The sequence below is a fragment of the Falco punctatus genome, assembly GCF_963210335.1.
Source record: "Falco punctatus genome assembly, chromosome: 10".
NCBI classification, from domain to species: Eukaryota; Metazoa; Chordata; class Aves; order Falconiformes; family Falconidae; genus Falco; species Falco punctatus.
This window is the reverse complement of record NC_137590.1, coordinates 11,628,285-11,641,243: the sequence shown is the minus strand read 5'-3', so window position 1 is coordinate 11,641,243 and position 12,959 is coordinate 11,628,285. Positions and strand designations below refer to the sequence as shown.

Sequence of the window (12,959 nt, the reverse complement as noted above, 5' to 3'; positions counted from 1 at the left end):
CAGGATTTCCTTAGATATAAAGCATAGCTAGCATAAGGCTCTCCTTTCCACTTATGGAAAGTTATTTTTTTCTTCAAGGTACTTTTAATTAATCTACAACAAAGTCAAAATTATTTTTATGGAGATACCCAAGGACCGTTTATTTCTGATACTACTACACTGAGAATTGGAATCTAGGGACATTCTAGACCTTAACTTGATTTAAAATATGCAATTAAAACGCAGGTTCAGTTTTTCAGGTACCAAAGGACTATAACCTACATTCAGACAAACTCAGAATACGTGTTAGCTTATATAATCACCAAGGGCAGAGGAAGCCAACAATACGCCTTCAAAATTAGTGGCTAATGTATACCCAGTCTAAAACCTCAACCCTACAAACATTTACATATGAAAAGAGTTAATCATGCCAATGAAGCTAACCATTACTCAAAAGTTATGCACATGCCTAAACCTCTGTAGACTCAGGACTTAAAAATTTAAGACGATACCTTTGCTCAGAGAAGAAAAACTAGTTCTGTTAGCGCACTGTTATTCCTGAAGTTGTGTCATTCAACACATCAAAGACTCTTTACCGAACTTGAAATTAGTTCAGTATTCATTATTGGATTGAATATTAGTTACCGAACTAATTGAAATTAGTTCAGTAAATTCGTTAGTAGACCTGGGAAGTATATTTCTATTGCTTTAGACATCAAGTGCCATGTATCCTACCAGAGATAATACATATTGAATATTAATTTTCATATTTAAAAAAAAAAACAACAGTTAATGTAATACATATACACTTGGCTTATTCACTTACCACTACATCTTGCTTTCAGGGGAAAGAAAAAAAATATTTTTAAAAAATCATTGCATTCCAATTGAATGGAAGAAATAAAACCCTCTGAGATAGAACAGACAAGGAAAATCAAGTATTTCAGTATGAGGTAGGTCACAGGAACTTGACAGCATTGCTACAGACCACAACCTGAACTATCACAAAACAGTGGGCAGGAGGAGAGCTGCGGGCATGCAGCCAGCTCAGAGGCACACAGGGTGGAGTAAGTAGCCACTGTCTTTTCTCACAAATATTCTTACAAAACTATCTTCAACGCACAAAGTTTCCTACCCCCCCAGCACGGGAGATCATCCAGGACCAAATATTCCTATGAATAACACTGACAAGAGTCAAAATTAAAGAGGTGTCACGTTAAAAAGAAATCTCCAAATCTCTCATTTATTTAAGATTCTTTAAGATAAAATGACTAATATTACATTTTAAGTGCTAGAGAAGAATCATGCACCTCCCCCTCCAACAACTCGTCTGTGTCTGCTGAACTTTGAAAATTACTGGATTTGAAGATTACAATGCCAGGATTTCCAATTAATGGCTAATAGCACATGACTTCTGCCTTGTACATTAAGTATACATTTTTGTGTGGGTGTTTTTTTTCTTTTAATAAAGGCTGACCAAAGCAGAGAAATTCCCAGAAGTCGCCACAGTTGCAAAAGGTAACTGTCATTGGTTTCACAGGCTAACTTGTTCAATAATGTTTACGAAGCAGAGTTACGAAAACCTTGCTGCAGTGCAAAGTATCCCACTATCTTACTACTACTTGCACTTGCACTTTCCTTTCAAGCATCTGGGACTGACTACTGCTGGACACAAAATTCTGTTGTAAATGGCTCATGATTTTGATACATCATCATAATTCCTACCCTTGGTCCTCTGGAACAGTGCACAGAGAGAGAATAAAAACTTCAACACACTCTTGTATTACTGCAAGTATAAGGTACTTCAAGGTAATTAATAAAAATATCTTCTCAGAGTTTAAGAGTTCAGTGTTTACAAACTGTATTTTCATGGGCTTCTGCTACTAGCCTGGTTGAGACACAGTAGAAATTAATCACAGTGAGTGGGCACAAAGTTATACCATCAACAAAATAATTATACTTTCTGCATTTACTCTAGGACTGCTGGCATTTTGAATGATTAACTAGGACTGGGAGGGTTGGGGCAAGGACATAGCGTGTGCAGTCTTTGCAAAAAGTCTGGCTGACACAGCTGTCAGAGAACATCTGAATCAGCAAGAAAACTACTATTCTTCCAAAAGAGAAAAATACAGTATCACTAAATGCCAGCTAATCATCAACAGACTGCTGCATTTATCTTCATGCCTTTTGGGCAGGGCAATTCCCAACAATATCCAAACTTTACTGCCAGCACGGTTCATCTTAACTCTGTCGACGATTATTTCAGCAGAGCACAAGAATGTCGACAAGTGACTCTGTGTTCATAAAGTCTCAGCTTGAATATTCTAGTCATGTTGCTATATACTTTATTTGATTAGCACTGACCAAAGATACCTACTGTAGTAATTCCCGAAGAGCAGTTCACTGTTTTTTGTAAATATTTACTACAGTGCAATGAAATACAATTATTTGCAAAAAAGCATGACTGCCGCCATTTTCAACTATTTACTTACCGGTGGGAAATCAAAGTCTATCTGGTTAGCTAAATTTAAGATGTAGTCGATTCGAAACTGGTTCTCTGGATTGGCTAGTTCAACTGGAGGTGCCAAATTGCCCATTGCTGTCACTATTGTCTGCAAGAAATAAAAATAAAATACTGTAGAGAGTGTCTAAATAGCTAGCTTTGAATAATTAGAAACAATAGCTCTTAAGTTTACCTCTATAGCTTCTTTAATATTGTTTTTAATATCTTGAATTTTCATTTTCTTCTCCCTGTAATAAAAAAAAATACATTATTAAATTTATAAGCCATACCTTTTGGAAAGAGAACATGAGAAGTTTTCTATCAAAACTGCACTGTCATTATTGACTAAAGTGCTCTCAGTCACTGAATACTTTTGTAGATAGACTTGATTAAATACAGCTTTTCTGCTTAAACAGTAAACATCTATTTGTATCCAAAACTCAGTATCTAATTATGCTTAATAAAAACTTACTGCAGTCTTAGACTGGGACTAAGACATTCTGCAAAATCAAACAGATTTTGATTCATTTGAATGCAAAATACTAGACATACATGCAATTATTTAGAAAAGCATAAACTGGAGACAGAGAAAAAAATGGGTAAGTTATTAAAAGTAGAAACAAGTAAAAGGAGATCAAAGAACCTCAAAGTACAAAAAAATTGAAGAACAAAAATTATGTCAAAGCAGAAAAAGCTAGAGCAGAGAAGTCAACCTGACAGAGACATCCAAACCAACAGTTTGTATATAAAATCTAAAATAAATAATAAAGGGCTAATCCAAATATGTAAAATTACCATTTAACTACAAGCAGAAGAGTAGGCTAGAAAACCACTTGGAATATGCTCTATATGAGCATTATCATTTGGGATCAACTGCAGCCAAATAAAGTGTAACAGGCTCAAGCAAACTGCAGTGTGAACCATTGCCTCTGTATTGTGTTTTATATCAAATCTGACAATAGTTACTTTCAATGCTAAATAGTGCTATCAAATTAACTGCATGATACAAACATTTGATATAACCAGGAATTAGCATCCTAAAGGTATTACTAGTATTGGAGTCTGTAAACTGTAACTTAGTTGTAATGTAGTATTACAACATTTTTACATTAATTTCTTGCTATACACAGCATAAAACTACTACTTTGAGGTAAACCAAAGCCATGTAATTACTAAAAAAACCCCTGCTAAATTGTCTAAATGACCTTTTAATCTTAATTAAACTGTTTTTACAGAATGTTTTCATTATCTGAATATTTATACAAACTATTTTTAGGGGTTTTTTTCATTTTGAAAACTAACATTTTCCAGCATAGTATCCTAGAGATTTTAAATTACCAACCATGCGTTTTCTTTTCTACCCTTTAAAAGGTAGTGCTCACACTTTCAGCTTGCCACCTATAGCTTGAAAACCTAATGTTACTGATGTAATTAAGTACTCATATTACAAATGGGGTTTTATCACTTTTTCCTTTCTATAACTATTCACAACCACCAACCAAAACGAAACTGAAAGCACATTCACCAATCAAGAATGCAGAACAGCAGAAAAAGTACTGCTTTAATAACAAGGCAGACGCAGATGTCCAAGAATACTGAAAATGCTGGTTATCAAATGAAAGATTAATGAAACTTTTGTTAAGTGAAAGGGTCAAGGAAAACACCGCTGTGCCAGCTGCATGTTACACTGCCTTTTAGATATAAATATGGAGGAACTTCCTATACATCCCACAGTTGTGAAAGCATGATTGCAATGCAAGTGCTGCTCTTGGAGAAGGAAAGCAAACAGCAGCATCTGATCATCTCATTCAGGATGACTTAGCTGTGTACGGAACATGTCTGAATCAGCAGCAGAACTCTACCAAACAGAAATACGATTATCCCTCAAGATCAGCTCCTCATCAGTGACCACTGCATATATTCTCAAAACTTTGGGGAAGGCAAGGAAGGTCAGTGAAGCTTGATGCAGAAAGAAAATGAAATGATCAATAATCAGATGTAAATTCTTGTTTCCCCTAGACTTCTTAATCTACCTACAGACCACCTTATTCCTGAAGACTACCACTTTTTTTACTTCAAGGATCTGGCATTGCTGATGGGAACAAGGCAGTCAGACAAGGCAGGCCAAAAGCACTGAACTAAGGAAAATAACTAAGACAGGAAAAGAGGGAAAACTGAGGCCTTTTCACCCTCTTCCTTCCCATCTTCAATGCTTTCTATTGCCGCAGGTCTCAAGAAACTCTCCATGCTGCAAACCCAGACTTAGGGAGGTGTACAAAGACTCTATTTTTCAGTTACTGCAGATATGCTTTCAAAAACATCTGCCACTTTTGTCTGTTTTTAAAAAATTATGTTCCTTTATTTAAAAAAATGCAAATAATGGTATGAAAGCAGGAAATGTTTATCCATGACAGCGTAAGCAATTTGTCTGGCTTGATTTTGCCTCCGATTTTCAGCTGGGTCTCGAACTTAACGAAACGTATCTAGCTACTGCCCCATGGAGATCAAAAGGGCAACGGATATGCTGGAAGTTAAACAAGACACCAGTACATTTAAATGATTAAGTAAAGAAATAATATTCCGTCATGTTGCTTTGTTTTGGAACATCAATAGAAAGACAGAAGTTTAGAAAGTATTCTAGTTTGGTTGTTTCAGCAAACTGTAGTTATGCTGTCTCCCCTGGAACACTTACAGATAACTGCCTCAAAGTATCAGCTTTAAATTAACACATTTACCTACGTTACTCTTCCATACCATACAAAAAAACAATGTTTTATTATAGGTTTGGTCCAGCCTTCACATTTACACCTCTTCACTGATCCTCATGCTATTAGCAGCACTGCAGAATGATAATGAATATGGAGTGATGTAAAACTCCAGCAATTAAACTGCTTGATAACCATCATCATCTTTACAACAAGAATACTCATAGTTCCTATTTCTGGTTTTGTTGCCATGGCCCTATAGCATGCCCAGTAAACAAGGAATCTTATTACACAGCAATGAATGTATCATGTCGTTTTGTGTTTTGTAATGTTTACTAAGCATAAATTTTCCATGACAATGAGATAGTTCATCCTTCTGGAACTCAACGTGTTCATCAATCACCCATCCAATACCTTACATGCAAATTCTAACTGCAAAAAAAGAAAGGTGAAATTAATTTTGTTCAGGGACTAATGAAATGCAGTAAGTAAGAGCCAAGCCCCACCTCTGCTGTCTCTCGATCTGCCAAAATTGTTTTAGAGAAATCCCAGACAGGTTGCACCTCAGATTTCCAAAAGTAATTAAGCTTCATTTTCCCCAACAAAGATTGACTATTCAGCTTAGAAACAGATTCTTGCTTTTTTCATTTTTGTTTCTGGGTGCTGTACAATCACCAAAACTCCAAAAGAAAAAAGCCGTGCTCCTAAAATGTTTTCATCTGGAACAGACTGAGCATATTGGGAATGGCACCATGCTATCCTGGCTAATGAATGACTGATGTCTCTGCAGGCCTGTTCTGTATCTTTAGATGCCATGGGTTAATAAGGTCGTATTTTTAATCTTGTTTAAAACTTTTGCTTAGGCTGTGTAGGGTAAGCCAAACAAAGCATTAAACTCTATTAGTTGAGGATTATAAGAAAAATCTCAAATCCTGCTGTTTTCAATATTTAAATGGGCCAAAGCAAAGCTGCACATAGCTTTCAGGAAAACTAATAAAGTCTATTTTAGGCACTATGAAAAAGATGACATTTTATTTCAAATAACATAAAATCAGAATGACATAAAAGGTCATGAAAATCAAATATTCCTTGAAAACAAACCTAATCAGTATTTAATAAAGAACTTCTCCACCTGTGGCTGAGCTTTACTATTAAAATGGCAACATTTTTACTCAGACTTTATCAAATCCTATGCAATGAACAAATTACCACATGGATTATAAGAAACCAAACTAATTTAATTTTAATGTTAATTTCTGGTTTACCTTCCAGATAATATGAATAACCATTACTTGAAAAACTATTTAAAGTTTAAAAAGAACATTCTGGAGGACCAAGGATTCAGCTCACCCAGTATAAACATCTCACAGACAGAAGTTAAAAGAATTTGGTGCTGAAATGAATGGTCAAAACATGTCAAATTATTTTTTTAAAAAAAAAGAGAAAAAAGTAGTAATAAATCCTGTTACCCCTTTATGCCATTAATCTAAATTCCTGAAAGCAGGTAAGTTTGAATTTCTTCATCACGACTGGAAAGTTAAGAAGCCATACACCTTGTTGCAAAGTTCTGTTCAACAGACAGAGTTCAGACAAGACTGAAGAGAAAATTACAAAGAACTACCTAGTTTTAAATTAGAATGTAATATATTCTTTTTTCCAGCAAAAAAAGAAAATTTTATTAGCAGAAATGAAGTGATTCATTTCTCCAAACCCTACAAACTCACAAGACAGCTACAAAAAATTTCCAAAAATGCACAGAGGGCAAAGCAACAGCAACAAAATTTATTTTTCCTTTAGAAGGTAAGATAGCCAAAATAATACAGCACTATTGTTTTAACATATATCAATTTCTAAGTTAGTGGCGAAAACTTCCCCACATCTCTCCCAAATCCCCTGATTATACTGGAAACTCCATACTTTTAATATAGGAATATTTTAGGAGCCAAACATTAGACAATGTCATGAAGAACACTGTGAAGAAGTGAATTTAGTGCTGTGGGATACATCATTTGAGGGAAAGTAAAGAGACTTTGATCAGATAATATGCATCAGAAAAAGGCTTTTAATGAGGGTAAATTATGATTGCCAATTAATCCCATTATGAACATGGGCTAAAAAAAGAACGTACTCTGGAACATGAATTTTTAAAACGTGAATACAGAATACTGAAACATAATTTGCATATTGCAGATATAAATGCTAGCTTTCATTTTTGAAAAATGTAACTTTCTTTCTCAATTTGTCTTTTAACATAATATCCTATGTGCAACATTAGCATAATAAATAATGCCACACAAAGATTTGCAATTTAATAGTCTGTATACGTTATCTCAGAAGTGAGCCTTTCCAGAATCCTGAGGGGTATGTAACTGCATGGGCAGAGTACACCATGCGACACAAGGACACCTACTATTTTAAAATGTCTGGGTTTGTATTATATAATAATTCCCCTAAAGCGTGTTAAAATGTTTTTTATTAATTATGTTGCCAATTTTTGTTGTTCTCTGGGTGCCGTTTTATGTATTTTATGCTGTTTAAATATTTTAAAATATTAAAAATAATATTTTTATTTTAATAAAAAAACAGTGTCTCTCCTTAAACTTGTATTGCAAAATGTACATGCCTAGCAAGTATATATAACCATTTAAAATGTAATCACATAATGTTAACACAGAGCATTAACCTTTGTCATCTTCACCGGGTTGTAAACAGCCTGGCTTTTATCACCTTCAGCGCTCAGTGTAATGCATAAATTACTTTTATTTCTGAAGCACTGTCAAACTTCACTCTCTCTTGAACTTGCTGACATAACAACTCTATCTAGTGAAAAGCTTCTCTTGCCCTGTGCAGAGAACTGCCAGTTAGGTGAATCAATTTGCAAGCGTAAGAACGAGAGTAAAAAATTTTACAAAACAATTAATTTGCCTCTGTTTTTTTTTATAAGAGAAAATGACATTGCTGTGTTTAAACACAGGTGCATCTCTGTTTGCTTTCAGTTATTACCAACAAATGTGAACACACAGGGAAGTAGCTACGGGCTGTCCTCTTTCTGCTCACCTTCAAAAACCCATCGCAATTACACACTGGAAGCAAATGAAAGGTTAATACATCAGTTTCATTTTAAAACACAATTCAGTTCTTTGACGGGCAGTCATGTACTTCACAGGCACATGGGCTTTAAACATAGTTATTCATCTAAATATGGCGTCTTTGATGCAGTGAAACATGCTCATGGATTTCATAAACATTCCATAAAATCTGCATTAAAATTTGTTTACTGCACTTTATGGAAGTTAACAAAAATGCAGACAGCACTACCTGCCAATCCACCTCGTAAAAACAGAGCAGTGCAGTCAAGATCTTCAGACACAAGACCACAAACAAGGAAATTCAATTAAGATTTTTCTACCAATCCACATTACAAAAATTCTGTGGTACTTTACAATTCAACAATAAGATAAATTTGGGTTAGCAGCCTGGGTTATTTCTAACAGAACAACATGGCAATTATCTCAAAATGTAACAGCTACAACGGCAAACAGGGCAGAGGCCAAGTTAGAGGCACTTGAAAAACAGGGGGGGAAATAGGTGCCTGAACTATTCAGAGTGAAGCTGAAATAATTCCTCTTAGACCTGTGACAAAAGTACCAGTTTTACAGACAAAACTGTTAAAATGTGACAGGAAAAACCACTGAATATCTTTTGCAAATCGAACTCTTCAACTATATCACACCACAGAGATACCTCAGTAATTCTGCACACTTCAAAGAGATTTTCTATACTGTACTGTTTAAGAACAAGAAGAACAAGCACATGCAGTACCATGGGACAGGAGCCACCATGCACCGGCTGCACAGCAGGAACTGTACAGCCTTCCACAGCACGCACGAGTTACTGGGCTCCTCACTCACAGAACTGAAAGCGAGTTTCTAACCACATTAATACTTTGTTCTTGATTACTTCATCTTACAAGGTGAGAGAGTTAAGTTACCCAAAGGCACAGCTAGCTGACAAAATGTAATCTAAAGCACTCTACACAGTCAATGCCATGCTGGTAACACTAATCATGTACGTACCAAGCACCTCACTGAAAGGAACAGACCCCTATTGCTGCCGGATGCAGAAACTTCGTTTCCCCTCCCTAATACCATGCTCCTCTTCTTACTCTACCCGTTACCTCCAATATCTACTTCACTTTGAAGACACGTGGTTTTAGGTCTCTAAGATTCTGGGTAACAACACATTGTACCATCCAGCTACCAAAAATGATTTCCTGTCAGAAGAGAGCATAGGCTAGTCACCTTCTCTACAAGTAACACCTTTTGGAAAAAAATGCCCAACAGACTGAATATACTTCAATTTAAAGACATGGTTAAAAACTGCATTGCACAGATCTAATTGTGACCTAAGTGATTTGGGAGAACTTAATTCAATAATCTCCTGAAGCATAATCACTTTCACACACACACACAGAGCAATATAAAACAGACAATACATACAGGGCTTCCACAAGCTCCCTTTTAAGTATTGGGAAAAGCACTATAAACTGCTTTACCATTGCTTGTTTTAATATGTTACAGTATCTATCTGCATGAGTTACATGCATATCTTACTGTGTGGCCATAAAATGAACATATGATAAGAGATATAAGTGCAAAGAGATACCTTCTATTAATGGAATGACAGAATCATTCTCTAAGTTATAAGGTAAGAAATTCAGATTACTGAAGCACTGATAAAAAAATGCATCGCAGCTCTGTGAGAGCAGAGATTATTTCATTTTTGATCATTATTTACACTGGAGCGTTAGGGGTTCAGGGTGTGATTTGTTTCTTATCTTAGGGAACAGTACCATCATGAAATTACTATGAAACTCTAAAAAAGGCATCCATAAATGTAAGACTAATTAAGTCAAAGTTTACATTTGTTCTATCTGCTCACTGTGACACCCCAGGTGTAAACGTTACCCTGCCTACCCGGCTATCTGACAGAAGCCTGGCTGTGGACAGCCTTGGCTCGGGGTGAAGCTCATGGAGCCGGGTGAGCGGCTGGACACACGGCCCGGCTCTGCCCCGAGGGCTGCACTGGCAGGCACAGCCCAGGCACATGGCACCCTGGGCACACCATCTGCCCACAGAGATGTGCCACAGGGATGCTATTCTGGCTCTAAGCCACCTTGGGGCTCCCCTTTGACTTTTCCAATTCCTACGTAAAAAACAGTTTAACTTGTTTACACCTAAGTGGCACAAAAGAGACCGTCACAGACCCAATATTAAGAAGCATAATTCTCCTTATGCTCCTCCATTTACCTCAGCTAATAAACTAGCAACGGTCCAGGTAAGGAATGAAAATATAAGAGTTCAAAAAGAGCTCTGTGATGTATGAGGTTGACAAAGGCCCTTTAATTCATACCATGCAGTTAAACACACTTGTAAATTGCAACTTGGCCTCTAGTTCTTCAGGCATGCATACAGAGGATAACACACCAATTTTGTTTTCTAGCTCTATGTACAGATAATTAAGCATATTACAATAAAAGGCATCCTCAAACATTCAATATTCTCTTTAGATGCTCGATACAATAATTAACAAGGCTGGAGTCTTCAGAGTACACTTTGTGATTCTGTTCCAGTACAGAGGCACACCTCTCAGAACCAGAGGGAACAGGAGTATTCAAGTCAAACTTGCTGAATCATCTTGCCTTGTACATAAAATTCTGAGGAAATATACTCTTTTGAGATAACCATTTCAAACTGCTCTTAGGAAGCACAAAGACCTTTTTTTTTTTAGTTTATTTATTTAAGCACTGGATGTGGTGGTCATAATTAACACAGGGGAAAAAAGGGAACATGCACATTAGCCGTCATCTTTTTGAAACTTTTATGTCCAAATGTGCAATAGCACTGAAATACAGCACACACCACCTCTCAGGACATAACTCTCTGCTGTTTCAGGCTGTCTGCTTGTACAGCCATCCTTCACAGCAAATCCAATCTACTAGGGTCTCCTAAGTTACCTGATTGGGTCTATCAATCTCTTCATGTCCAGAAAAAATACTGCCGTGTGAGTACATACTGACCACACGCTGCAGCACACATGGATGAACAGAAGGTGCTGTTAAAACCACGCTATTTGCTCTGATGTTCCTCACTTCATCCTTGGTACTGCACAGACTTTGCTTTAAAATACAAGCAGGTAATGGCAGCCTTACTGGGGGTCTTGTTCTTACCTTTGTTTTCAGGCACTTCCAAAGCACTTTTCTCTAAGCTTTGACACACTGATTTGATGAGCACCCTAAGAGCATCGTTTGCTCTGCCACCGTTTTGTAGACGTCTGTACTCTAGTAATTTCTTCAACCAGGGTTGGGTATGAAGCTTTGCAAAGAGGGCGATCACATCCCAGAGCTCTTCAGGGGTTCATGTACAAGAATGAGAGGAATAACTCCTGTAATGGCTAATGACCTCACTGCTACTTAAAATCAACAAAGTACATAGCTGGCTAAGTGCCAGTATTTAATAGAAAGAAGCCCTAAAACAAAAATGGCTGGAGCACTGGATGCCAAATAAGTACACACACATAGACCAGCCAAAGCAGGATGCAATGTGGTAGGGAAGACACTAATGAAGCAGATCGAAGATGGTCAGTCCTGAAAATCCTTTGTTTTTTTTAGTGAATGTCATCTCCATTATAATCTGAAACACTGCTGCCATGTGATCTTGTAGACAGGTGATCTGGAAGGTGCTTACCTCTAACAGTGACAAAACCCAAGGACTTTAATCCAAACCCCTGCACGTTGGCTTGTAAGACACAGATGTCAGAAGGAAAACAGCACAACAGAAACAGAAAAAGGGGAAGGATCAAATTCATACAATGTGACATACTACCAGAAACAAGGTATATTCTACAAAACATGTTTTCTACAAGCATTCTCTGTAACTTTTGTCTGAATTACCTACTCTTATTCTCATTCCACTTTACCAATCTCAATCTGACTAAAGGCCACTAAAATATGTAAAGAGCTTCAAATGTGGTAACAGAGCTTTCCAATTCCACTAAAGGAAGAACTGAAATCGCTACTTTTTTGCTTATCGGGGACATACACATTAGTTACTCAAAAACTTTTTTTGTGCAATCAAGGTTTGCTAACATAGCACCTGGGAAAATTATTACAATATTTAAATGCACATGTGCTCATAAAGATTCCAATTTAAGATCTATCTGATCACAGACATTCTTGCAGATGCATCTGATCAGGGCAAATACCAAGTGTCACTGAGTTGTCTATCGGTAAGTTAACAACAGGTACTGCAAAGAGCTGTTTGCTACCAACTGACAGTTAAAAAAACCATTTGTGAGTTCAGACAGAAAATTCAAAACAGGCATTCCACCATGAAGTACTCACTCACCTATAAATTTCAATTTAAAATTCAGTTCCAAATATTAATCAAGGAATGAAACAAAGGTGACTTCCCCTTCACTATGAAATGACCTGCATGCAAATGATTGCATCTTCCTGAAAATTTTGCTTTTGCTTCACTCAAAAAATAATTACCTATTTCATCATTTCCCCATTATTATTTTAAAACTCAATTAAATTCTCAGTGACGCAAACCTTTACATTTTCTAAATGCTGCAGGACTTAGTCTTGATAGCCCTTAAGTTCAGATGACAGTCTTAGAAGAAAGCAGTTAAGGTAGTGAATGTAGATTTCCAGCACCCAAAAAACGAGGAGGGAGCGGGGGCAATTTGGAAAGGAACACTTAAAACTATGT

The 12,959-nt window shown here is 36.6% G+C and overlaps 1 protein-coding gene across 3 annotated transcripts in view; it reads right to left on the bottom strand.

Annotated features, from left to right (window-relative positions):
* GNAS (GNAS complex locus) overlaps positions 1-12,959 on the bottom strand; it is a 158,630-nt gene that overhangs the window by 54,281 nt on the left and 91,390 nt on the right. For all 3 annotated transcript variants that reach the window (XM_080403956.1, XM_080403957.1, XM_080403958.1), the window contains exons 3-4: positions 2,676-2,730; positions 2,472-2,591 (exon numbers count right to left, since the gene is read on the bottom strand). In XM_080403956.1, coding sequence (XP_080260082.1) covers positions 2,472-2,591; positions 2,676-2,730 — 175 coding nt within the window. The remainder of the gene's footprint in view (positions 1-2,471; positions 2,592-2,675; positions 2,731-12,959) is intronic.